This window comes from Nomia melanderi, chromosome 4 (genome assembly GCF_051020985.1).
Source record: "Nomia melanderi isolate GNS246 chromosome 4, iyNomMela1, whole genome shotgun sequence".
NCBI classification, from domain to species: Eukaryota; Metazoa; Arthropoda; class Insecta; order Hymenoptera; family Halictidae; genus Nomia; species Nomia melanderi.
Genome location: NC_135002.1, coordinates 14066957 through 14092314, shown reverse-complemented (window position 1 = coordinate 14092314; position 25358 = coordinate 14066957). Strand labels below are relative to the sequence as shown.

General features: G+C 36.6%; 1 protein-coding gene across 3 annotated transcripts in view; it reads left to right on the top strand.

Annotated features, from left to right (window-relative positions):
* Positions 1-3183: 3183 nt before the first annotated feature.
* nrm (neuromusculin) overlaps positions 3184-25358 on the top strand; it is a 414776-nt gene continuing 392601 nt past the window's right edge. For all 3 annotated transcript variants that reach the window (XM_076366474.1, XM_031972985.2, XM_076366475.1), the window contains exon 1: positions 3184-4174. In XM_076366474.1, the coding sequence (XP_076222589.1) occupies positions 4069-4174 (106 nt within the window). In that variant the 5' untranslated portion in view covers positions 3184-4068. The remainder of the gene's footprint in view (positions 4175-25358) is intronic.

Sequence of the window (25358 nt, the reverse complement as noted above, 5' to 3'; positions counted from 1 at the left end):
TTCGAACATTTAAAATTTTCGGTGGAGGAAGCTAAATTATATATTGAACTTTTATGTACCAAAAACGATGAAAACTACGTACTGGCCTTTGATTATTTGAATAATTAAATTATTTGTTTGCAATGATATCGTCAATATGATGACATTCGTTCTCAAAGGTTTAGTATGTCGTATGGGCAAGCCAACGTTAATTTCTATGTTATACGGATAAGCTGAATTCCATTGAAATAGTTTTGTTTATTTATCGAAAAGGCATGTTGAATTTTTTGAAAAATTTTAGTCTATATATGTACGAGTAAAATAAGGTGGATCGAAGTGTTTATTTTATATGTTGTTTCGAGTATTCTCTCTTTCCAATGAGCTGTGAAAGAGTTAATAATGACCTATTTAAAAGTACATCGCTAGTCGCGAGGTTTAACAAAATCAGTATACGCGTATTAATCGATACGAAATAATTACTAAGCCTTTAATTTAAACATGTAAATAAAGTCAAAGCTCGATAATCGTGCTCGCAGATAAAATAAGAGAGAATAAACAAAATCGAATCAGTTACGATGAACAGAGGACGGGTTATTTCGAATCGAATATATTAAAATTAGTGAAAAATTTTAATTTGACGTCACACACGCATTATATCTCTGCCCGCCCCAATTACACGTCCCCAATCTAATAAGCACTCGCGTGTAATTAGCAGGGACGTTGAGCAATCGGGAAATCCGTTTGCCCAAAGAAATTCCATGCTTTTCAGTTTGTTTGTTTTGTCGGAAACGAAGGCAGCATTAATTAAACGAACGCCGACTGACCAATCGTCGTAAACATAAATAACCGAATTGCACAAATAACTGGAGCACGTTCAGCACGTTACTCGGAATGATTGTGTCACAGAGCGTTTGATTACTGATCTAATTATATTTCTGATGATTCTGTTTGTTACGGCGACAAGGATTAAAATATGTTTTAGCACTAACGTTTAGCCAACGTTTTCAACGAACGGCTGTTCAACGTTCAATCTTTTGAAACTAAAACGTGTATGCTTCGCGTGTTTGTACCTCGGATTTATTGACACAGTATTGTACAGTATCCAATTTAAACACGTCTCTTAGTAATTAAACAATGCGGAACTAGTGAATTCTCCGTAAGGGGTTAATTCCATGAAGACCAACATTCTTGCGTTACCACTTGTACCAAATAAATTTCATTAATAGCTGCGTACATCGCTGTTATATGCATTCATTTAATTCCATATACAATGTTACCCAATTCTCGTTACACGTGAAGTTACAACTTTTTTTTTATTTAGACAACCATCGATTCTGATCAATTTCACGCTCGCATACAGGAATGGTACTTGATGCGGTACCTTCTTTTAAATTTATTCAATGTTGCAACATTGAAATGAAAAGAAATCAGTTGTTACGAGGGAATAAATGTAAGTCATAAAGATTAATCGTTTCCTTGCGTTTGTATTCACTTTCGCGCGAAGCTATATCCATAAAATCTCTTCGGTAATAACAACGTGCCGTCTTAAGGTTGATTTCTTTTTACCCTGCGGAAGGAAGAAGTCATGTAGCGTGACTCAATAGGAAACAGGTGTTCAAGCGACCGCTGAAGGGGATCGGTACTGATGACGCTGGCTCGTTCTAAAGTGTCTAACGCCATCTTGCGAAACGCTTCCTTGTTCAAGGTCGTTTCAAAGGCAACGTACCGTGAAAATTGTGTAGTTTCCAAAATACGCGCGGAAATTAATTTCCGTAAATCGAATTTTCGTTCAGTATAAAAACGAAAAATGTAGCTCTTCGAATCGATGAACGTTTCAGCTAATGAAACGGAAATCACTGAAGTTTGAGGCAACAAATGACAGAGATATATCGTGATCCGATAACCGAGAGATTGACCAAAAAGATCATTTCAGTGGACAGCGTATTTGAAGCATGCGTTTCAAAAGAACACTAATTTATTTTTCTCGGAATCTAATTAAGCCTCTGCGATATATCATTTACGTTAATTATTAATTAGCTAATATAAGTATAGTATACGTAAATACACCCACATTACTTGCAATGTTCAAGCAGAAAGTAATTAATTATCAAGAGGGTAAGAGAAAGTGCAGGCAATTCATTTTGTGCCTATAATTTAATGTTCAATTTGTTCCCATAGATTACATGTCAACTATCAGGTTTACTCTACAAGCAATTCTTTAGTTATTACTAAACAAAAATAACTAAAAATTGCATTACGTTTTTTGAATATGTATATTGCCATTTTCAGCGTTACTACATTTTGATTAAAACCTAACTTCCAAATATAAATCCCAAAAGTTCAAATTTAGCACATTCTGTGCGGGTCAAAGCACAGAAATTATTTGCGCGTCTACCAGGCGAAAATCAGTCAAGTGTGAAGAAAATATGAATGCAACAGATATTAACACTATGCCGTCCAGTGGCACCACATTGGTGTCACATATGAGGCGAGGAAAAAATATAGACTACAGGGAAAAGTAATAAAAGTATATCTACTGCAACGAAAAAGCTTACGCTTATTTCCGTCTATCACCGAAGTTTTGCGTACTCCAAGCGACAATATCAAGAGTTACCGAAATTTTATCTTTCATTAAAATGCATTAAAACATGGAAATCATTTCTGTCAAAGTATCAACACGCTTTCCAACGTCGCATCGTGGAAAAGATATTAACACGTTCCCATGCAGTCTGTTAATCTGAAAATTTCGCTTCGCTCCGAGCAACGAACTCGAACTAAGCGAATCCGAATCCGTTACTTCCTAGCGCGCGATTGCCATCGCGGTTCCCGTTGATTAACACACCAGTACCTAGGTGCAACGATACCAAAATCTCTGGTCAGGCAAAGGATCGGCGTCGGCGATAAGCGGGAAAAATTCCGCGACGCAGAAATGTCGGTAGACGCGCCGGCAGTAGGGTACAGCCAGGCAGGCGGAGGGCCGCGCGGGGGAGGAGAAGGTTCAGGTCACACGGAAAATCTTAATTCCATGTTCAGGACTTTCCACCACCTTTCCGCGTTCATGCAGAGACTGCCACGGTTCTCCCATCTGCGCCCACCCCGGACGGACGAGCTACCGTTGCAGGCGGTCGGCTTCCTTCGTAGGGACATGCGCAGCGACCCGCGGAACGACAGGTGCGCGCCGTTCGCCACGAATCGCTTAGTTTCGGGTAAGCGTACGAATCGGTCGTGTCGCGTCGCGCCGCCTCGTCCCCGGCACGTCAGTCGGTCTCGCGGGCTGTTCTCGGTCTCCTCCGCACTCTCTGGGTCAGTTTGTCGAGGTGGTTTACCCGACTGAACGCGCGACGCTCTTGGTGCCGCAGCTCTACGGGACAGGTCCCAGTATACTCGTCGTGAACGCGCGAGACACAAGCAGAAGGATAAACAACGTCGAACGAAAGCATCATCTGCCCCGAAACATCCTGGATCTTCCCTCCCGCGTTTGTCGACGCCCTGGACCCGGTCTCCGCTGACTCAATCCCTCCCGTTTCATCTGGTTCTTGCCCTCTACGCCGCGTCCACGGTGGTCCTGCACACGGTAGCCCGCCGTTTATCGAGCGTGCACGTGCTCTCCGAGTCGCCTCTGCCTTTGCGCTCTCCGCTGACACGCTTTTAGCGAACCGACGGGGTCGCGCTTACACTCTAGCAAAGCGCGCATCCCCTTCCGGATCTGCCGGCGTCTTCCGTTCGCTTCCCCCGGATCTTCTTTCTCCCATGCTTGCTAGCTTCTTCAACTGGGATGTTCCGATTCTAAGGGACCAGTGGGAACCAATGCACGCGACCAACCACCAGTGACTCTCGGGGCCAGCTACGATCGATCGCGTTGCGAACTGGATCGGGATTCGACAACCGGTTGCTGTTGTTGTTTGGTGTTCGCCGCGTGACTCTGTGAGTGTGCTGACCGTGTGTGAGGATCACCATCGAAGGGAGATCGGTTCTCGATAGGATACGGATCGGAGCAGTACGGTGGTGCGACGAATGTGGTGCGTGAAGTATTGAACCGCGGATTTTCGTTGCGGAGTACGGCGAGCTGCTGACACTTAGGCGACGAGGATGGCCGGCGAACGCGAGTGGAGTATCTTCCGCAGGACTATGGAGAAGGACGCGATCGCGGCGATCTTTCTGCTCGCCGCGCTGCTGATCCCGCGTTGTGTTGAAGGTAAGCCATTGTCTCGTCGGGGAACGGGCGTCGGGTTGTGGAACGTGCGAAACACTCGCGCGCGAGAACGGGGGGAGATTCATTTCACACGATGCTCGGGGAAACGCGGCTCGGGATTCGCCGGGCACCCGTGGAAACGGGTCACGCGTGAATTCAAAAGAAGTTGCACGGTTCCGTTGAAAGTTACGGACACCCGGAGAGAAATTCACAGACGTAGGGAGAGCAAGCGGGACGGGGTGAATAGGATGAAAAACGCCTTGCGAGATGGAGCAAGAATGCGGGAACGCCGCGTCCGCAAATGGGCCGCGATACACGCGGAAATTTATAGTTGGGAAATGAGTGAAAATGAGTGGGAAGTTCTCCGGGAAATCGCGGTAACTGTATGATGTAAACGCGAAACAAAAAATACACTTTTCCGCGGGGCGGCCGGGGGGAGGAGGACAAACGCGGCTCCGTGTGCTTCGGGAACGTGTTCCGCGTTTATTTGTGGAACTTGCAGCGGAAGCAACAAACAAACTTGGACTACGGAGTGATAAAGAAGCTTTCGATTGCGTTGCTCGAGCGTTCTCGGTACTCACGCCGATTACGAGTTTCAAATATAGGATATGCCGCGGGCGGTTGCTAATAATAGAATGCGTCGATTGTTTCGAATACTTTGACAAATGGAGTTTTTGGTGATAATTGTAATTGTCACGAAGTTTTGTTGTTAGGAGCAAATATAATATGCATCGTTGTGTCTTGGATTACATGGGAATTTGAAAAAAACATATTTAATTAGAGGCAGAAAGTGGAAATATTAAGCAACAAACAGACGCATTAACGGAATTATGTCCGATGATGCTGGTAATCGATCAACGTTTAAATGGAATTTTCTGATAAACAAAGAGGGGAAATATTTCATTTTACTAATTGAAGGTACTTTGTTTATAAACACACAATTTAATGAAAGAATGGTCGACATACTAGTTAAATTGCATATTGGGCTTTTGACATGTTTGATATTGATTCAATGGCTTCATAAATGTTTCCGTTACTCAATTAGATAGAAAGGTTTTTTTTTAAATAGCATGCAACTAAATGGAATGGAATATTTCATTCGTACGATTTTCAATTTTAACTTCGACTATCACGAATAACTGTCCGAGGTACACAATGAGCGTTCGAACTGATTTTTATAATCGTGTTCACCTTTTACGTGTTGGTTAACGTTAATAACTATGGCTACCGCCTTTTAGAGCAAGTCATTAAAAGCAAATCATTTTTCTGTCCACAATGAACAAAGCTTTTCGATACTATCGTTGACGAATATTTTACCGAAAGAAACATAATTACTTTCGCCAATTTCAGCAACAGAAAGTCTCGTGAAATATTCAATGTTTCGAATCGGATGATATTTTTCTCCGGAAAAAATGAAACGATATAATTCTCGCTCGCAATAGTTATAAACGTTTCGCAGACGTAGGAAAATTCCATTTCTAATAATATATAGATACGAATTCTTAAAAACGGAAATACCGGTGTAATAATGTTCCTTCAATTTTTGCGGACGAAATATCAGAGCGCGTAATTTCGAATTAAAATCGCAGATAAAGCTCGACCGCCGCAGCATCTAGCTACAGCAAATTAATGTTTGCACACAACGGCCAGATGTAAATGCATGCTCAGGCAATCGAAACGGGCCAGAAATATAAAGTTGCCGTGTTTGTGAATTCCGCGGAACTACCGCGAAAAAATTTATGGCTCGCATGTCGTCGGGAGAAGATACGCAACCACTACCGCCACCGCCGCTGCACGAATATTCTTCGCGTTTATTATCGATAGTCCGCGGCCAGGCGAGAAATTCTGGCCTATCTTCTATCGGTCCTCGCGAGAAGTTAATGAACTCTACAGAATTCTTATTCTTTATGGCGTTTCATAGAAATCGTTCTGTTCGCTTATGCGAAAGCATTCGAACTTTTTACAAATGGAACTTCCTGTTTGCACCAGTATTATATATTTTCGCTTGATGGCTTCCTGTAGAGGATGCTTCCCCATTCTCCTTCACACCAACACTATTTACTGGCAAGTGAAACTTCGGTTACATAATGCCAACCATTTTGAAAGAGTTCGAAGTGTAGATTTTTAGCACGTCGACTGCCCTGAAAAAACTATTCATGTATCACTCATTCTTTTGCAGCAAAGATAAAAATGAACAATTATTAATTAGTTACACTTACGTCACACTATTATCTAGTTATTTACACTATCGAACATTTTGAAGCGATATTAGTTATTTTATAAATTATAATTCTTTTGAAATCATTTAAAAGCTCGGGTTATCGGTAACCACCGTGGCAGTCAATGTGTTAAAGTATCATACCTTGGCCGTCTGCATTTTCACAGCGAATGCCTGTTTTAGATTTATAATTATAACATGTAAAAATATAAATTCAACGACTAGTAAAATAGTAATAATAAAAAAGGAACTGTCGTTTTGGGAGTTAATGTATTCTCAGTTTAAAATATTTGAATCGAAGATCATTTATTCGAAAGGTTTTTCTTTTACGAAAAATATGAAATTTCATAAATATCCGGATTATTAACTTCCATACTTGACGCACCTTTTGAGGGAATTGTGGCTGAATGAATGTTCTCGTTATGCATAATTCTGAATGAAAAAAATTCAAAGCGGAATTGAATGCTTTAAAGTTTCATTGGACGTACTCTTTACGATGTTCTAGTTTTATTGATGTGCCCCTTTAGTGAAAATTCAGCAGCACGTAATTTTTTTTGTAGAATTAGGATAGGCGTTCTTCCAGTTAACTGTTAGCAGTCATTCCTGCATGATTTGGAGCAGAAGTACTACGTGGGCTCTTCTTTAGTTTTCGAACAATGGTTCTTCTCTTACCGACAACTCAGCTATTTCTGCTGCTCCATACAGATGTTGTTCTGAATAGTTTTTCGACTTTTTATTCCTTTTTATTATATAATGGAAAGTACTGTGGAAATATTTCTGGCATTCTTTATATAATATTTCTTTCCTTTGCAGTGTTAAGATTAAGTGTACTTGATTTGATTTTTCATCGGTTCGATGGTTATTATTTTCTAATTATTATTCCTTGACTACCCAATATCTGGGTGAAATTTAAAATATAATATATTAGATATGGTAATTTACTGTGTCATAATATAAATGAATCAAATAACAAATGCAGCAAGGCAAGAAAAGCTTGAAAAATAATGGAACGAAGAATGTTAACTAAGAAAATAATATTTTATTGATTCGGTGAAAGTAAATTTCTGCGAATACAAAAGTAAATTTACTATGCTACTATTGTCTTCTTTAATCAGTTATATAATATCTAGTATTTCCTATGATTATTTAACACGTTCTTATTTCTATTCGCTTGTCAGATTCTTACACTTAAATTGAACTTTAATAAAAGGTAATCTTATCTTGACTCGATTAAAAACCGACATTACTTCTATATGACAGAAAGAGGGCGACAAATGGGGCGATGAAAAAGAACTTTGTATTTTTCAGTGAGGTTTTTAAAACTATCTAGGTGCTAAATAAAAGTGACAAATGATGCGTTCTTTTCTACGATTAATTTTTATAAATTATAATATATTGTAAATTTATAAAAATGACTCAATTTTTAATGAATTATTTTATAATAAAAATATTTATAGATATTGAAGATATTAAATAGATAGATATAGAGATATATAGATATATATTAAAGATATTTATGGTATGTTTATACAAATGATCAAATGATTTCTAATGAATTACTTTAATTAATTGGCATGGATTATGTTCAGAATATGAAGGATAAAACAAGAAGGGAATAAAGTTGATAAGCCAGGAGTGGTGGACGACACTTCGAGTGTTGAAACGCTGGCGAGGGTAAATCCATGCCAACTCTCGACGGCTTTAACATAAGTTTGCTCAGGACTCAAGAACAATAAAATCTCTACTAATATATAAACGAGAAACGACGTCCATGAGTTTTTGTCTATTACTCAATCCTGCAAACGTCACTAGATAAATCTACTGCGAATTTTGCATGTAGCTAGACAGTGGCTTGAAATGAATTAGAAGCTACGAACCATCTCAAATTTTCATTAAACTTTTAAGGGAAATTCGTAAAACTGTATCAAACATGATAGACATATTTCATTCATTATAAAAGTAATCGAAGAATAAGTACTATTGAGTTGAATAAAATGGTCTTAACAGACTTCTAATTCTATATGAAAATATCGAGTTGATTGTTGTGATAAAAAGAGGAACAGCCTAGCGGAAAAAACGAACATTCCCAAAATTTGTGGCCCTTCAAGTTCAGTCATGGTTTCAATACTACCAGAGCCGGTGAAAATATTCAAGCACTTTACAGGGAGGATTCTGTTGGTGGTTTGACGGTTCGAAAGTGGTTCGTACCTTTCAAAGAATGGAATTTTGATCCCACTGACTGTAAATTTTCGTCTAAAATAGAAAAGAGCTTTCAAAATAGCATTCAACAAGAATAAAATAATAATGTGAATAAATTTGATTACAAATTCTTATCTTTCATAGAAATCTATTTATTGTATATTGCTTTATTTCAAAAATAAATTTTAATTGTTTCGTTGCTATTGCTACAACTTTTTTTTATTCCTTTTAATTGTTATAGTTGTTGGATAATTAACAGAGTTGTAAACATTTCAACTCGAAGTAATTTTATGTTTACACTGCATCTCTGGCTGTAGTTGAAGTCTGTGTGGTTTATTTGGTGGTTTTGCAGCCTTTTCAGTACAAATGTTTTGAAGCAGATAGCTCGTCACGGTTTCGTTTGAAAAACTGCAATTTAGAATTCTCGCGCTTCAACGAGGCGAAGTTGCAGCCCATGCAGTTTTCGTTATATCGTGCGAACTTTTAAATATTAGAAAACCAACACCTCCAACCGTGTAAAACCGGAGTTTTTCAGTTCTTGACAGTTCTAGGATTAACGACTCGAGTCGAATCAATGTGCGCGAACGTGTGCTGCGCGCACAACTACGGAATTAAGTTTCGAGTGGTTGTCAGTGCGTCTTTAGAAAATTTCAAGTTTCGCACTTCCTTTCTTGGTAACTTGCATCGCCGTTGCTGCTTAGAAACGTGACAGCTAACTGTACAATACTTCACTCAAAACTTTAATAATAAAACTTACAGACTGTGTAAGAAGAAGTTTGCCCTAAAAATTGTCGGACACACTTGATTCGGTAAAAAGGTGAACAGAAAAGCGGAGGATTCGAGGGAATTGAAACACGCCCAGGAAAAGAAAGGTGTCCCGATAGCTGGACTCGTTTAATCTCGCTGCGAACGCGTTTAATGCTAATCGCGGGATTAACGACAATGCAAATGATCGCGATTGAAACGAACGAGAAAGAGAGGAATTTGTAACCGATCCTTTCTTCCTTCCTTCCTTCCTTCCTTCCGGTGTAATAGGATGCGACGTCGAAAAACTAATAATTTTGGAAGAGCACGCGGCAGAATAGGACGGCCCTATTCAGACCGGTATCGGTAATCGATACCGGCAATTAATACGAACACGATGTCGCAAGGTTAAGCGTAAATATTATTGCAGTATTAATTTTCGTTTGAATTTGCATACCCGCGATCTCGAACTATGCGCGAATGCGTGAGCACAACACATATAGGCCGTACATTGCGAGCCTTTCGAAAGGTGCTCTGTATTTTCGCAATAATAATATTCATAAAAAAATGCTCATTAATTATAAGTAGTTATTTAATTGCCTGATTGCTTTATAAAAACGTTTTGTTTAATTCAATTATCATTTACTGTTAACTTTAACGAATATTACTGAAGTCAATAGTTTGTATTATCTGCATTCCGTATTTATCACTTATCACTAAGTTTACGGGCACTTATTGCACAGTTTGTTCTACTGGTTTTAAAAGAATTTTATGTTCGTTTATTTGAAAATAGACTATTAGGATACATATTTGAGTAATTGCATCAATCAAAATCGACGTGAACGTTCATCAAATAATGTTTAAATAATTCAATATGCGTCAAATCAACGCGTTCTGTACACCCAGTGTTGATTGAATAAAAAGTTCAGATAAATGCAATTAGGGAAAAGCTAGTATGTTTGTAATGTCGTTTATTTTTAATTTTAATCCTTTTAAAAAGAAATATGTATAGTGCGATACGCAGTATCAACAGATTATAGCTTTTTATGGAGGCATTTATAAAGAAACTGTGACGCGCATAACACATGCTAACGTCTCTCGGAGGATTTACACTGAACGCATTCCGTTTCTCTGTAATTGAGTCGACTTAATTAGATTCTACGTTGTTTGGCTCGACGGTGTTTTACTACGAGATATTTCCCTATGAACTTTCCTAGAAGTAACACACAACGCGCTCAAAATAGATATATTCTAGTGGCGGCTGGAGCAGCGCGAATTCTGACAACAAAAATAAACCTTCCGTCTGCGAGGAGCCGCATCGGACGCATGAATGCGCAGAACTGATTTGCTACAATAGACGTAGCTTAACATAGGGAAAGCTGGAAATGAATTTAATTCTGAACACTTACTCCTATTCTATAAAATTGTTTTTAAATATTTCTCAATCTTCCGAAACTAACTTTTGGATCTGATTAAACTAATACATTTTTACTTGTTTTTTCTTTCTATTTATTAAAGTCGCATGAACTAATTAATTATCGAGCCGAATCACTAGTGAGTTAAAATTTTTATTTTGCTTCAAACCGTCGTTTAATAATTTAAAATACAAATAAAATAAGTTCAAATAACCTTGATACTGACCCTGATAACAATATGATGCATTCAGAAACGTTTTAGTATAAGACACAGTTAACATTCGACGTGGTTATCGTCGCAGATAGTATTAAAATAAAAATTAACGAACTTGAACAAATGGGAAAGGTTTCAAGTCTAATTCAATGCAGAATCGAAATCTTTGCTACTAAAACTGCGAGTTTCGGGTATTTTTTGCGTTGATGGGTTTTAGCAAAGCTTGTTTTTAGAAAGTATTATCTTTGTTACAGTGATGTCGTTATTTTTTAATTACCAGACAGATGAAATAAAATGTGGGTACAATTGAATGAAGAAGGAAAATATTCATTACGACGAAATAGAAAGATTAATGAATCGTATAAATTTGTAAGTAAGAAGTAGTTTCGTAAATTTCATGATCGCAACTGTCTTCCTAAAGTTAGGCAATAAAATATAGTACAGTAGAGGTATAGTAAAAACTTGCGTTTCACAGCTTACATAAGAAACCAAGAAGAGTTTAGAAGCAAGGGAAGGGTTGACACTCTTCTGTTCTGCTGGCAGACGCAGAAGAAACTATTATTGCTGGTCGCACGTGGCCCGAAGGGGCACTTTTAAGACATAAAAAATGTTGATATTGCAAATACTTGTTTTCTTGCAGTTCTGTTGCTGCCACAAAATATAATATGCCGTAGACGTTTGGGGACAACGTTACGTGACCTACTGTTATTCGTTTCATTGTCTTTTTTATTCAAATGTAAATCCCATACTGCGTTGGAATTAATTTAATTGTACCTTATATTTGCATAGTTACACGTCACATGAATATTCACGATAATACAGAATTATATAATTACAGAGTTTAAAGAGGTCCAGGGAGCCATTGAATTTTTATCTCATCTGTGTACACTTTGAATAATATGTAACTCATTTTATTTTTCATATTATGGATTTTCGTCAGAATCCAGCGATGAATTTCAAATAAATGGAGACGAATATTTCACACATTTATAATACATGCTACGGACAAACGTATAAAAATGTATGAACCCAAATAACAGAAACTGCATGTAAGAAGGCTAAACATCAAATTTAATGTAATCGTAACCGAGTAAAATTCATAGTAGGAAATATAAAGGTTTGTTTCTCGTCTGTTTCTCTGAATTACTTTTAAAAAAGTGATTTTGCATAAACCCGTGGCCCGGACGTTACATCGGGAAATTCGGTTTGCATGAAAGTCATTTGCGATGCAACGAGTTAATGCATATTTGGCAGACTCGTATATTTTATGAGCGGAAGGGTGGTCGGGAAAAAAAGGATGGCTTCACGGTAACGCAATTTTATGAAACGATACGTAGGTACTTACCTACAAGTCGATCGTCGATCTTCCACGCTGCGCAAACGCGGAACGAAAGACTAGCAAATTGTTTTTCCGACGAGCAATATACGCCACGAAAAAGAAGCGTCAACTTTAAACGTTAACATTTATTTAACGGCCCCTTCCTGTACCGGTTCGATGTCGTTTGTATACGTTTCAGTCGGTCTCACACTAACTTTACGCTTACATATGTAAGCGTAAACTACGCGTGACTAACGAACGTATCAAGTAACGTGAATTCCACGTCGGACTAGATCAATGTATGGAAATCGTTTGAAATTAGCGAACAAATTCAGGAGCCGGCGGTCAACCGAAATTTTCGCTTGCCTCTGTGCGTTCTTTCATGCCGGCGGTTCACGTGTAACAAATTCGCGGCTCGTCGAACACGCGGTTTAAATTTTCGTATATAATATACTTGAATTCATGGTTCTTTTCCAGGCAACCGTAATTTGGTTCTGCATTTAATGTTACTTCTTCGTGATTTATTAAAAATTTATTTCGCTTCACAGCCTGTCTTCGAATATAAAAATAGTATCTCCAATAGTGAAAAAGAAATTATAGTAATTTTATTATCTGTTTATTTTATTCATCTTTATTTATTTTTCTTTTATATACAGACGTAACTTTACGTACGAAATTCGGCGTATGAAACTGAATGTAACAGCCAAAAATGTTCGCTCAGAAAAAGTTCGTTCAAATTTGATGTAACAGACAGTTCGGGACGGGGTCAATTCAATAGGCCTGCAGAAAGAAGCCAATTTCACGGAAAAAAGCTTCGGTTACGAGCTCGGAGACGAGTTCAGTTGGATTAAGGAGCTTATCGACAACCGATACATTATTCGATTATCGACGTCAATTTCAAAAGCGTGCACGTAACATTATGCTAGAACATGAGACAGATAGTGGTATCATCTATCGTGCACGATAAATATTGGGCACGAAGTTATCTGGCAGTGTGAGTCACTGAATCGCGAAACGTTGGAGAACGCGACGCATATTGACTCGCATAGGTATCTAGACCGAAGAGAATTTCGTCCCTCAATTGTCAAGTGGCAAAAATACTAATGCACGTCACACTCGAGCGGAACGATCGTGCTTTTTCGTGTTTCGAGAGGTCGTTACAATTCGCGCGTGTCCTTTTTCTTTCAATTATGCTTTTGCTCACCTATCACGTTGCGTTTGTAACAGTATTGTAACGGTGCGTCCTGTTTCAGGGATTATTTCATTTCAACGATCATTCTGTTGTCAAACGATATGTAATCGACATGGATATATTTACAAAGGATAACTTAATGAAAATATTTCGTTATAGTAGTATCGTGTTTCGCATGTAATTATACTGTGTTCCATGCATATGCGAGTGTATTAAATTTTTCATAGTTGGAAGCTTCAATTTACAATTGATACGGCATCCTGATTGTCTAAATCATTTTGTATTCAAATATTATTTCTCTATGGGGACATCGAAAAGTGATCTAACTTTGTTTAGCTTCGTTTAAGTTTTTTCGACGGAAAAGTTTAGATTTATTAACTTAATCAAGAAAACAGAAAATTATGTTTTAAATAAACCGCGAAATTTTGACGAATCAGGTATCTTTTATTTTAATGATATGAAACCTTCTATATTGGCCGGAAACATAATGTTAATTTAATGAAGCAAATAGAAATATATTTAAATAATTTCATAACTTTTGAATTTTCTGTATCCTTAACATATGAATGTTTTTAAATACGATGTTAAAACTTATTACTGTATGGTTATTTAAACATGTCCGCGTTTTCATATCGCAAAATTGAGTGAAATAAGTTTCTTTAATATTGTGGAACACACGTTTTGAATTTGTTTTGGTAAGCTATAAACCCTTCGGTTATGATTGATATAAAAAGTTTGAAAGAATCAGATATTTTTATGAAGATAAAAGTCTCGGAAGAACTCTCGAACCTGACACGCGGGAAGTGCATGTTCTTTCACGTTATGGATGCTGCCCGGAGGAAAATCGACCAGGTTAGTCTAAATATGTTTAAAATGTTTCGTTTTCGTTATACGATTCGTTTTTCGCAAAATATTGAAAATGTCTCTTTTTCTTCTAATATATCTGTATAATATCATAACCATACATAGGACATACTGGTTTTACTTAAATATTAATATTAGAGTATTATTTATATTTACGCTAGTTGTAAAAAATACCGTTAACATTTTATTGGGAAAGGTTGAATATATCTAGCGAAAAAACTTCCGAGTGTAAAAGGTTAATGAGTTAGTAGGTTATGTGCAGTTGCGAATAATGAATACTGCCAGTATAATTATCTTGGTATATGTTTTAATTGATTGAATAATATTGCGTTCCTTGAAAGAAAATTGCTTGTTCTTTTTGACAAAATTATAGTCCTTTTGTAGTTTCAGATTTACCGTTAAATATTAGTTAAATTAACTTACAATTACAGGAATGGTGTTAAATTAACTTATAATTACCAGCACTTTAACAGTATCAAATTCGACACTTCCTTAACCTCTCAAAGAGGTTAAGGTACGATTTTAGCAAAAGGAAAAACTAAAATGTCTTTTATAAAAAAATGTTAACGTTAAAAGAATTTTATACGCATATTCAATATCATTTCATTCAGTACAACTTTCTTTTCGTAAATTTACACAATTTTTGAGGTCCAACGAAATGTTAGATAGCGATTGAAGATAAAGAGGGATACATAGTGCCGAGTGAGTGAGAGGGGGTATCGCATGAGTATGAACCCTTATGTGACATATGACTAGTCACTTGAATGTGCAGCACAGTTTGTCTCATCTTATCTTTAGTGTTTTATACTTTTTCTTGACAAAAAACGATATTCGCCTTTCGTAAGGTTTCACCAAGTATGTGCAATGACAAGTCCTTGCCTGTTTTCGTTCTATGCTTCTCAGTCGTTGCTGTTTGTCTTTCTTGAATGTTAGCCTTATGGTGACATAATCTACTGGTTCACTCTCGCGTTCAATTGATATTCAAATTTTTAATGTTTCTATTATTATTTCTTTCTGTCGCGTATCATTGTTTTTCTGAATTTTGTATTTAATCAAAAATAGAATGAATATTTTATAAAATTCAGTTCATACATATTATTATCCATTATTATTATTATGTTCGCATTCTTCGTTATTGTCAAATTATATTTAAAAACTTTGGAAGAAGAAATTTAATTTAATTAATAAATATATATGAACGCGTGTGAATATTGAAGTGATGGCATACTAAAATTATTTACAATTATTAATATTTATTACCAACAAAATTGAATGTTTGTTTAATAGTTGTCAAAAACGGTGACGGAATATCAAATTTTTAATTATTCGGTCAAAATTAGGTTTTATTATGATTTTCTCTTTTAATATGGTTTTAGATAATAAATACTTTTATTTTGTACAATTCTAACACGAAATTCAAATAACGGAAAGTAATGTCAGGATTTATTTACTTTGAGTTATTTCTTCACGCCGACAAATAAGAATGGAGGTGCGAAGTAAACGTCATTGGAAACACGATAGCATTGCTATAATTGGCACTTTCCCGTGACACGCAGGACTACCCCTAGAAACGCTTATTCACGGTAATTCCTTACCTGCAGAGATACTATTTGCATGATCTAATCTCGGTAGAAAATTGGCTTCTGCTCGCAGCTTAACAAGTACATTCGATGCGACGGTTTGATGTGGAATTTAGGGAGATCTAATTTACCCTGCTCAGAGGGAACAACGTAACAGTTTCTTCCATTGTTTTTGAATACATGGAATTAGAGACTGAATCACGGTAAATTCTAGAAGAAAGAAAAATCTTTGAATATTTTATCTTAAAATATTTTATCTCATTTATTTAATTTTTCCAAAAAAGTTATTTTTTTTGTAATACAAATTTCTATGGAAAGATCTATTGTTATAATGTTATATTTTATAATTCGTATAAAAATAGGAACTAAACTTACACAAGTTCTTTGTAAAAAAATAAGTAGAAGTTTGTGTTTAACTTTTCATTAAAAAATGGTATATACTAAATCAAACATATGGAAATTGGATTTTAGTGTCTTTTTGCATACGGTCTTCTCGAAATTATCATTTTGCATTATTTCAATGAAATTCAGTAGCCGAAGAAATTGCATTTCAACAATGATTAAGTCGCAAGTTCTAAAGATCCCACAGAAGGACTTGCAAAACGACTTTACCATTCAGCAGTAATTCATTCTCAAAACTAGATCCTCATCCATCAAGTTTCCCGGAAATTATTCATTCTGAAGTTTGTTAGAATTTCGCATGAAAATTCCTATAGAAAATTCATGCCGGTAAATATTAACTTTCAAGGTTGAAGCTATCTGCATACCGCTTTCAAGAAAAGTTCTATCTCAATATCAGGATTTCTTCTTTGAGCACGGATCTAGGGGCCAATTGTGAAGTCGAGAATAACGTAGTGAAATAACAATTTTGTTCGTGTTTCCATGATAGCTTCATTTTCTTCGGATTGTTTAATTCGCTGATGCGACTCCTGATGCGCCCGGTACTGTGGAAACACAGTTTTGGACACGTGATGCAGTACGGATTCGCGGACCAAACAGAGCAAGTTGAACTTTAATGCGAAACCACGGACGTGACTTCAGATTATATAATAATATTGCGGTATTCATCTGAATTCGTTTCAAACATAAGCAAAGCGCTCTGGCTGGAGTTTAACTAGTATCACGGTGTGATCCTCCGGCTAATCGTTGAAACTTTTCTCAGCGTCGTCCGAAATTGTAGATATCACGTTGCGTTCCCTACCAGTCGGGCACGAAACCTACATTAATTGTATTCGAGTTTTCTGTTGATGACGCGCGAATGTAAACTCGTTTTATCGTTGTCTCGACAACGACAGTTTCAGCATTGAACGTGCGGGAATAAAGCACCCGGTTTCGACAACCACCGAGATTATATAACCCCTGAATTTTGTAATTTGCGTGAATTGCGCAACGAAAATAATTTTCATATCTTCATAAATAAATTTCATTGAATTTGTTATACTTCAGTTTTCTTTATAACAGAAGTGTGTCAGTAGAAGTTGAAGCTCATTGTATTTAGGAGCGTTTGTGTCTAAATTAATTGTAAGGCAAATGGTTCACTTTGTACCTTAAATTTGGAAACATTTATTACATTGTTCGGACGATTAATTTCCACGAGGTTTACTGTTTCGTTTATTTCGTTGGGTGATTGAACGAAGAATATTGCATGATGTTTTCAAATCGCACGAGAAAAGGAGTTATGGTACATTGATGCAATTGTCGGAAACAAATTTGCAGGATAAAAGCATTAAACTACGGTATCGCATTACTGTCATTCCTTTGTGATGTCTTATATTTTGACCTAACGATGCTTTATTATCAATGGAAGTTGATCCCCTTTATGAATGTCTGCTAACGAGATATAAAATGTTTAATTCCTGGTTTATTTTTGTGTTATTTGTATTGTACTAAATAAACATATTAGCGTTTCTATAATTTCATTTTACATTTTGTTTACAATTAGTATCACATAATTCACTTAATTAGTAAGTTTAACTGAGAAATATCGCTCGACAAAACTTATTGATTATAATACAGTTATAACGCATGAGAGCTACAAGGGAAACACCAAAATTTCGATTTTTTGCAAATAAGGACTACATTTGCTACGAAATTCTAAATGTGAAACGAGTACCTAAGTAGGTGATGATGGTAGCGTTTTCTATAGTATCGGGTAAAACACTGAAATAGTTTCTATCGATAAGAATTTCATTTTCATTGTTGGCTCGGGTGTCGCTGAAAACGCCACTGAAAAAAGTCACGAAAAATGACAAAATCTTTTTGCAGCCTTCGGGATTAGAGTTCGTGATGCGGCAGAGTTAAACAAACCATCCGCGGCAGTCAGTAATTCATTTTCAAAATCGCGGAATCAAGTGCGCATTGATCGGTAATAGAAACACGATAAAAATACTGACGCTGCAAAGCACTCTTCTCGACGTTGATTTCATGTTTAATTCACATGGCAAAATATCTCAATGTACCGTAACCCGACTTCGCAATTTTTTCTCTTCCATTATTTCTATAGGGATTCTGAAGCTTCGCGACACAAAGAAATATTACGGAGACGTGGCCCGCGTTAACGATTTCCGATAACACGGACAATAAATATCGAATGTTATCTACCGCGATGTTTTAACAAGCATGGAAGACGTACAAATGATAATGGTTAAATTACATGCACACAGCCTGAAATTATTTTCGATGGTACCATATCAATTCTCATAATTTGTTGAAGACACTGACACTCTCGTCACGAATTGGCGATGGTCCATTGCTAGTTAAACGTAAAAATCTCTTTATTTCCTTGATTTACAATCTCACGCATAATTAATGCTATTTTTATTTCGAAATTTGACATTTTTAATCCTATATCGTCGAAAACGGAACACGAATTATGACGTTCTGTCGTATGTATTATTATATTTCCCGTTGCGAATAAAGTTTTCCCTTCGTAATTCATAAATTTCAATGAATTAGCGACGATAAAGATGTAGTACCTATTCTTGAATATTCGTGCTGTCAATTTTTCTGAAGTTCAATACCAGTAAATTTATCGTTCTATATCACTTTTATCTTCTTCTTACCAAGCGAAAAAGGCTCGACTGACTTCCTCCGCTATTTTTATGATATCAGCAACTGAGTAAAAAGTTTGCGGCACCCGTTATCGCTGGATAGGCTCTATTAGCTATATACGTCATTGCTGAATGTTGACGTTTTAATAATAATAAAGGCAGGATAAAAGTTCTAACGCGATCTTAGCAATCACGGGCAGAATTTATCGGGAATACGATGCGACGGGCAAATTTGTGGGAACATTGAGATGATTAAAAATTCTTGCGTATTTTTAATAGCCCGCGGTATTAAGGAAGTTTCAATTTTAATGAAGCTTCCAGGAGTGAGAAAGGCCTCGCCAAGCTCCGTTATATGCTGCGTAGCGGGGAACTGGATCCCACGCGATTTAAAAGTTCCTCCATCGACTGTGCGAGTAACAAATTACTCCGGAGCTTCCACTTTTCGCGGACTTTTAAAATGTAAATAAATTAGTGTAAAGTGCCTAAATTGCGTGAATACGTAAGCTCAGTGAGTAGCCGGGTAATTTGGAGTAATTACAAATGGCTTGAAGAAAAGAAAAGCTTCTTTACGGATATGTCCTGAGGGGAAGTGGAGTCGCTAATTAAATTTTTTCCCATGCGGGCAATGCGTTTCATGCTCTAAACAAAAATCTTAAACATTCGTGCTCTTCACCTACTCTATCGTATATCTCTACTGAAGATCATTAGACAGTTCAAACTTGAATGAATTTAAAAATGTTAACAGACAAATTGTAGATATTGAAAATGACTTTCTGTGATACTTGTGTCTAATCCGAGGACGTTTATGCAATACAGTTCTTTGATCAATTTTAAAACATTTCGATGGAATAAAACTGATATGAAAAGATTGATAAACATTTTATAAAAGCATGTAATTTCGTTTTGAAATATTTGTTACGAAGGAAACAGTATACGGTAACTTGAGATGATCAGTTATGAGGATTAGCACGTCTGTCTGATCCACCTCATTACTGTGAAAGTATCGAAGTAAGAGAACAATTTTTAGCAAAGTTTAGTTAATAGTTTTCAACGAGTGGTCGATAATGCAATTATTTCGTTACACATTCCGCGTAACTTCCATAATATTCTCTTCTCATCGTGCAACTTTTTTTACGTTGTTTTGGTAAATGTTTTCGTAAAATATTTTCGCTCATTTGATCTACTGAATTTGTTATTTTCACCGCAAGAAACTTTACTGGCAGCGAAACAAGTTTCCCCGGTATCCTGGTTAATGCGAACGATGTGTAGAAACGGAGATTCGCGTACAGATCCATAGGTTCAATGACAACATTCTTTAACGTCCGGAGTTTGAACGTTGAACACTTTTCGAACGTGTCGAGCAGCGTGTGAAATAAAGTTTTAATGATCGGTGCGACGAGTTTGTGCGCGTGCAAACGTAATTAAATAAAACGCGGTATCCGGATCAACTTGTCGACGGCAATGTGGAACAAATTGTTTAATCATAACTGTTCGTTTACGGGACAGCGGCGGGGGAAGCGAACGAAAACTTTCGCGGCTGCGGATGCAGGCGGCGCGGTCAACTTCCGTGAACGGCCGTTCCCTAGTTTGGCAGTGCCATTTGTTTTCGTATAACTCACGTACCTACCACGCTGCGTATCAATAATTTCTGCCCGTTACGCGCGTTTCATCGCAGATCGCGCGAGTTATAACGCCGCGAGCGCGGGAACCGTGCAACTCAGGCGATTCATAATGAACCACGGGGAGTTATTATATCCGGGATGGCTCGCGGAACGATCTTCTTAACAACGTCATCGAGTAAACCGTATAAATAACACGATTTTACCCGGACGCGATGCGGACATTTTTTTATGGGAACTCGATTCCCTACGAACTTTGTAATTTCACGCGTTTCAAAAAGAACCGGCCGCGTGTCGGCCCGACCTAGGCCGGCGTGAGGGAGATTCATGAAACGAGAATTAATTTTCGAGAGAAGAGATTTCATTTTTCCTGACGAGCAAATTAGAAGTCGGAGGTGTACGCACGGCTACTCTCCACCGTGTTTCCCCGATGTGTTTGCCTTGTTTTTAAATACACGCAAGAGAGGCCCGTAGTTCGCGCTATTTTCGAATAAAACATATTAGATTGTTGTAGTTTCTCGACTTTCCGGCCGCAAATTAAAAACTTGTCCTAGAGGATCGCACTTTCCCGTGAAAACTAGGGTGGCCGGCTCGCGGCGGAATGATAGGACAGCGAGTAATTAATTACGGAACATGTGAGAAATCGTGGACGCTGTAACATTCTCTTCTGGGCGTAAAGCGAAATTTTATTGTGTAAAATGTATCCTTACCTTCTGCTTATTCGTTTGAGGAATTCTCAAGTATTTTTGTTTCTTTACCGTTGGTAACAATTAATAAGTAATGTTTGTACAATGTAATTATACGTCTACTAATTATATTAGGATAATATCTACGAGTATCTATGCGTATCAGTGGTATTGGAAGGAGCTTTGAGGTGTTCAGGGAAAATAAGTGTTCGGCCAGACAGAGTAATGTTTGCCTTACATAACTTTCGCTCTATCTCTCGTGGGGTCGGTTCGTTTCACAGGAAGCGTTTACTGCAGACGGAAATAATTACCCTTGCCGCGGGTTCACACGATGATAATAATTAAGAACGGAGTTTTCGCGCCCGGGAGTCCGACCAGCGTGTCTGTTGTTCTCTAGATACAGAGCTATTGCCTGAAATTAGTAAACATGCACGAAATTCCGACACAATTGTTCTATTGAATCGTTGTTATTATTATTATTAACACGCCGTATGCGGCACGATGTTAAGGTGTAGAACATGTGAAATGAAAAAAATACGATATTAAATTATTTAATTGAATTGCGTTGTTATTATCGCAGTTTGTCTAGCTGAATATCGCCGTATTAGTTAGCGTTATTTACAATATAGAAATGTTTTCGAATAATCATCGTCTAATTCAGGGAATTACAGTAATTGAATTTTGGGCGGAGATTACCTGTGACCCCCAAGGCATTAACGTATTAACTCCTTGCCTTATGATATTGTGTCAGATGTGTGACGAAGATTTCTAACTGAATTTGGCAAATTTAAATGAAATCCAACTTTGTTCAATCGAAATTAAACATTACTGTTTTTCATTATAAATATCACTTTCCCATTGCCAATTCTTAACCTTTAAAGTAAACGTGGTCACATAGATCAAGTCGCTGTCGAATTCTGTTTAATTCATAAATTGTGGACAACAAAGTAGTTTTAGTTAGTTGTGAAAGAAATCATAGGGCAAGTAGTTAATTCATAATAAAAAGAAAGCTTTCCAAAACTTGATTGTATTTTTGGATTATTAAAAATAATCGGAAATGTTATTATTCACAATAACTGGAAACGTTATTTAGACACTACATGTCTAAAGGCTAGTGCATATTGCAACAAAATATTGCGATTGCATAAAGTTACATAAATAAGTGAGAACGCGTATGTAAATAAAATTCAATCAATTTTATCTCGTACACGAGGCTATCGGCTAAGTTGATGCGTTTGGAATATATATGAAATATCGAGCAGCAGGAAATATCGATAATTTAAGGTGTTCTGTATCGATGCACGCAACGTAGGAACGAAAATGATTAATACCGGGCTCAACAAATATAGTCCAAGTAATTATGGTCTAATAATTTAACGTTAACGTAAATATTAAAAAATATTATATGTACTTTGCCTTTATGATTCATATTCCAGTGCTGATTCACTAAGCGTAAACGTATTTTAAACCTTTTTACCTAAGAGGTCGCGGAAGTCACAGAAAACATAAATAATGCCGTATAGTGAATAAACTCTCCTAAAAGCACCACTTTCGTTACTTATCAGTTTCTCTTCTAAAAGCAACATTTTAGAACGATGTCAGAAGTAAAACACAAACCGAATTTTTTACCCATTTGTAAATACAAATTTTATTCGATTTATTTTTAGATGATATTTGAGATAATCGTATCTTTTTTAAAAAGTTTATTTGTTTTCGTATTGTATTTTTTTGTGCATTGCTTAATTTACATTTTGTTCCACCGTAATGTAACAAAAACGTGTTATAGTTATTATTTGCTGCAATTATAAGATCATTTATTATCTCGTCTCCTTTTTCAAGGACACATTAATTATTATTACCACCATTCCGTATCTAATTGTGTTCGTCAGAATTAATTGAAGCTGCCCATCAATTAACAACAACGTAGATTTCGTGTATCCGAACGGCAATGTCGCCAACGTTGCCTTCAGTCACAGTGGGAATCGTCCTTGAAAGTTTGTCAAGCCTCGACTCGCATCGTGGTTTTTGGCGCCGGAAGAAACAATTAACGTGAATTCTCCTGGTGTGCCTAATAAGACCACCCTCATGACTCACTGAAGCCTGTGTTACACTTTTAGGATGTTGTTGATCACTCCGACGGAAGCCATTTAAGCAGCATTCAGTTCATAAGAGTTTCTCCGAAGACCAAAAACTGTTTTATTGTGCTCAGTTTACAGCCACAAATTTATTTTGGAAATTTGTTGAGTTATCATTTCTGCTGTATCTTCAGCTCAAAACTACGTACATAAGTACCTACTATAGACACACGAAATTATAGATACAATTATTAAAAGTTATTCTATGCAGATATATTGATTCCAAAATGATTTTTATATTCAATTTTTGGTACTTTTTTTAACACGCCAAAAACCTTACCACTGTGATCACCGATGACCGGACCTTCCAAATTACTTAAAGATAATTGTAATAACGAAATTGACGTCGAAAAAGATATTTGTTAATGTGAGTAATTGGATAATATTGTGACCTAAGAACTTGAATACCAAATCATTAATGATTCTTTCTAATACTATTTGTCTTATGCATTATACGAAACATTCAAAATTCTCGTGGCAGTTAACGTGTTAACACTATGCAGATTTACGGACAACTATTGTAAAGTTTGCTGTATTCTTATTAGAAAAATTGATATTCGTGTATTTAGATCTTGGAAATTTATTACCAAATAATGTTTATAAAATTCAATTTGTGTTAAAATGACTCATTCTGTAAGTTTAGTGTTAATATAATTTATAGTAAATGCGTATTAAAGGAAACCAAGCGTTCGATGAATTTTTAAAGTTGTCTAGAAGTCTCGTTGACAAAGATCACATTCTATTTTCACTCGAGAAATAAATTAATGAACGGTATGCTACGTTTCTTAGTATGTTGTGACCAGATTACGTTATATCGAGCATTGAAATTAGTGAAGAATGAAGGAAGGAATGGGAAGCGGAAGCGAGAGCAGGAGGAGAGCTAGGTAAATTTTTGCGCGAGAACGTGCTGCAAACGAGCACGATTACAGAACACACATTTGGGCGTTCTGCAATTGCGGCTAAATTGATACGATGGTACATAAGGATGTGGTTATCTGATACGGCGGTCCGAGTTTTCATTTTTACGCGCATCCCATTGGGTAGCGGAGGCATATTGGCCGACTGCCAAGTTTATTCCTGTATTTCGATGCTTCCGAAACTGTGATTGACCCCACTGTATAATGTGTTATTACACGCGGTCAGCCGTGCATCAGGAATATCAATGGGTTTCGCTTTTATTGAATACAAGATATTTATTTCACCTGTTCTCTTAACTTGAGAATTAATATACGCGTGACATCGACGAGAAGCAAAATAATATTAAGAAATTACTTTCAAGCATTATTTCTAATAATAATATCAAGATATTACTTTCAATCATTATTTCTAATAATATTAAGATATTCGTTTCAATATTATTTCTAATAATATTAAGATATTCCTTTCAATATTATTTCTAATAATGACATTAAGATATTACTATCAATCATCACTTCCAATATTGATATTAAGAAACTACTTTCGAAGTTATTTCTAACAATAGTATTATGAAATTATTTTCAGTATTATTTCTAATAATAATATTAAGAAATTACTGTCAATATTACCTCTGCCTACTGATTTATGGGAATTGATTTAGTCAGAGAAACGTAATTTCTTTAGCAATTCTTAACTATTATTACTTTGGCTTAATTTGATTTGAAGTTTATATTCGTTTCTGCATTATTAAGTTCCAGGTATTTTTGGAATGCCATGTAAATACACGTTACAGTTTATGATAATTCTTCAAATTATAGCAAATACTTAACACTTCAGATTTTCTTTTAAATAGTGGTTCTTTTTCTTACGTGACTCATGTGGTGCATGATGTAATAGGATTACTGCACAACTGCGTGCAGAACTATTCGCAGTCAGAAGCTCTTTTTTTAGCCTATCGGAAACTGTGAAATCTGAAACTTACGACGGTTTTCGCCTGTGCAGTATTTTTACATTTCGTTGAAAAGGACGAACATT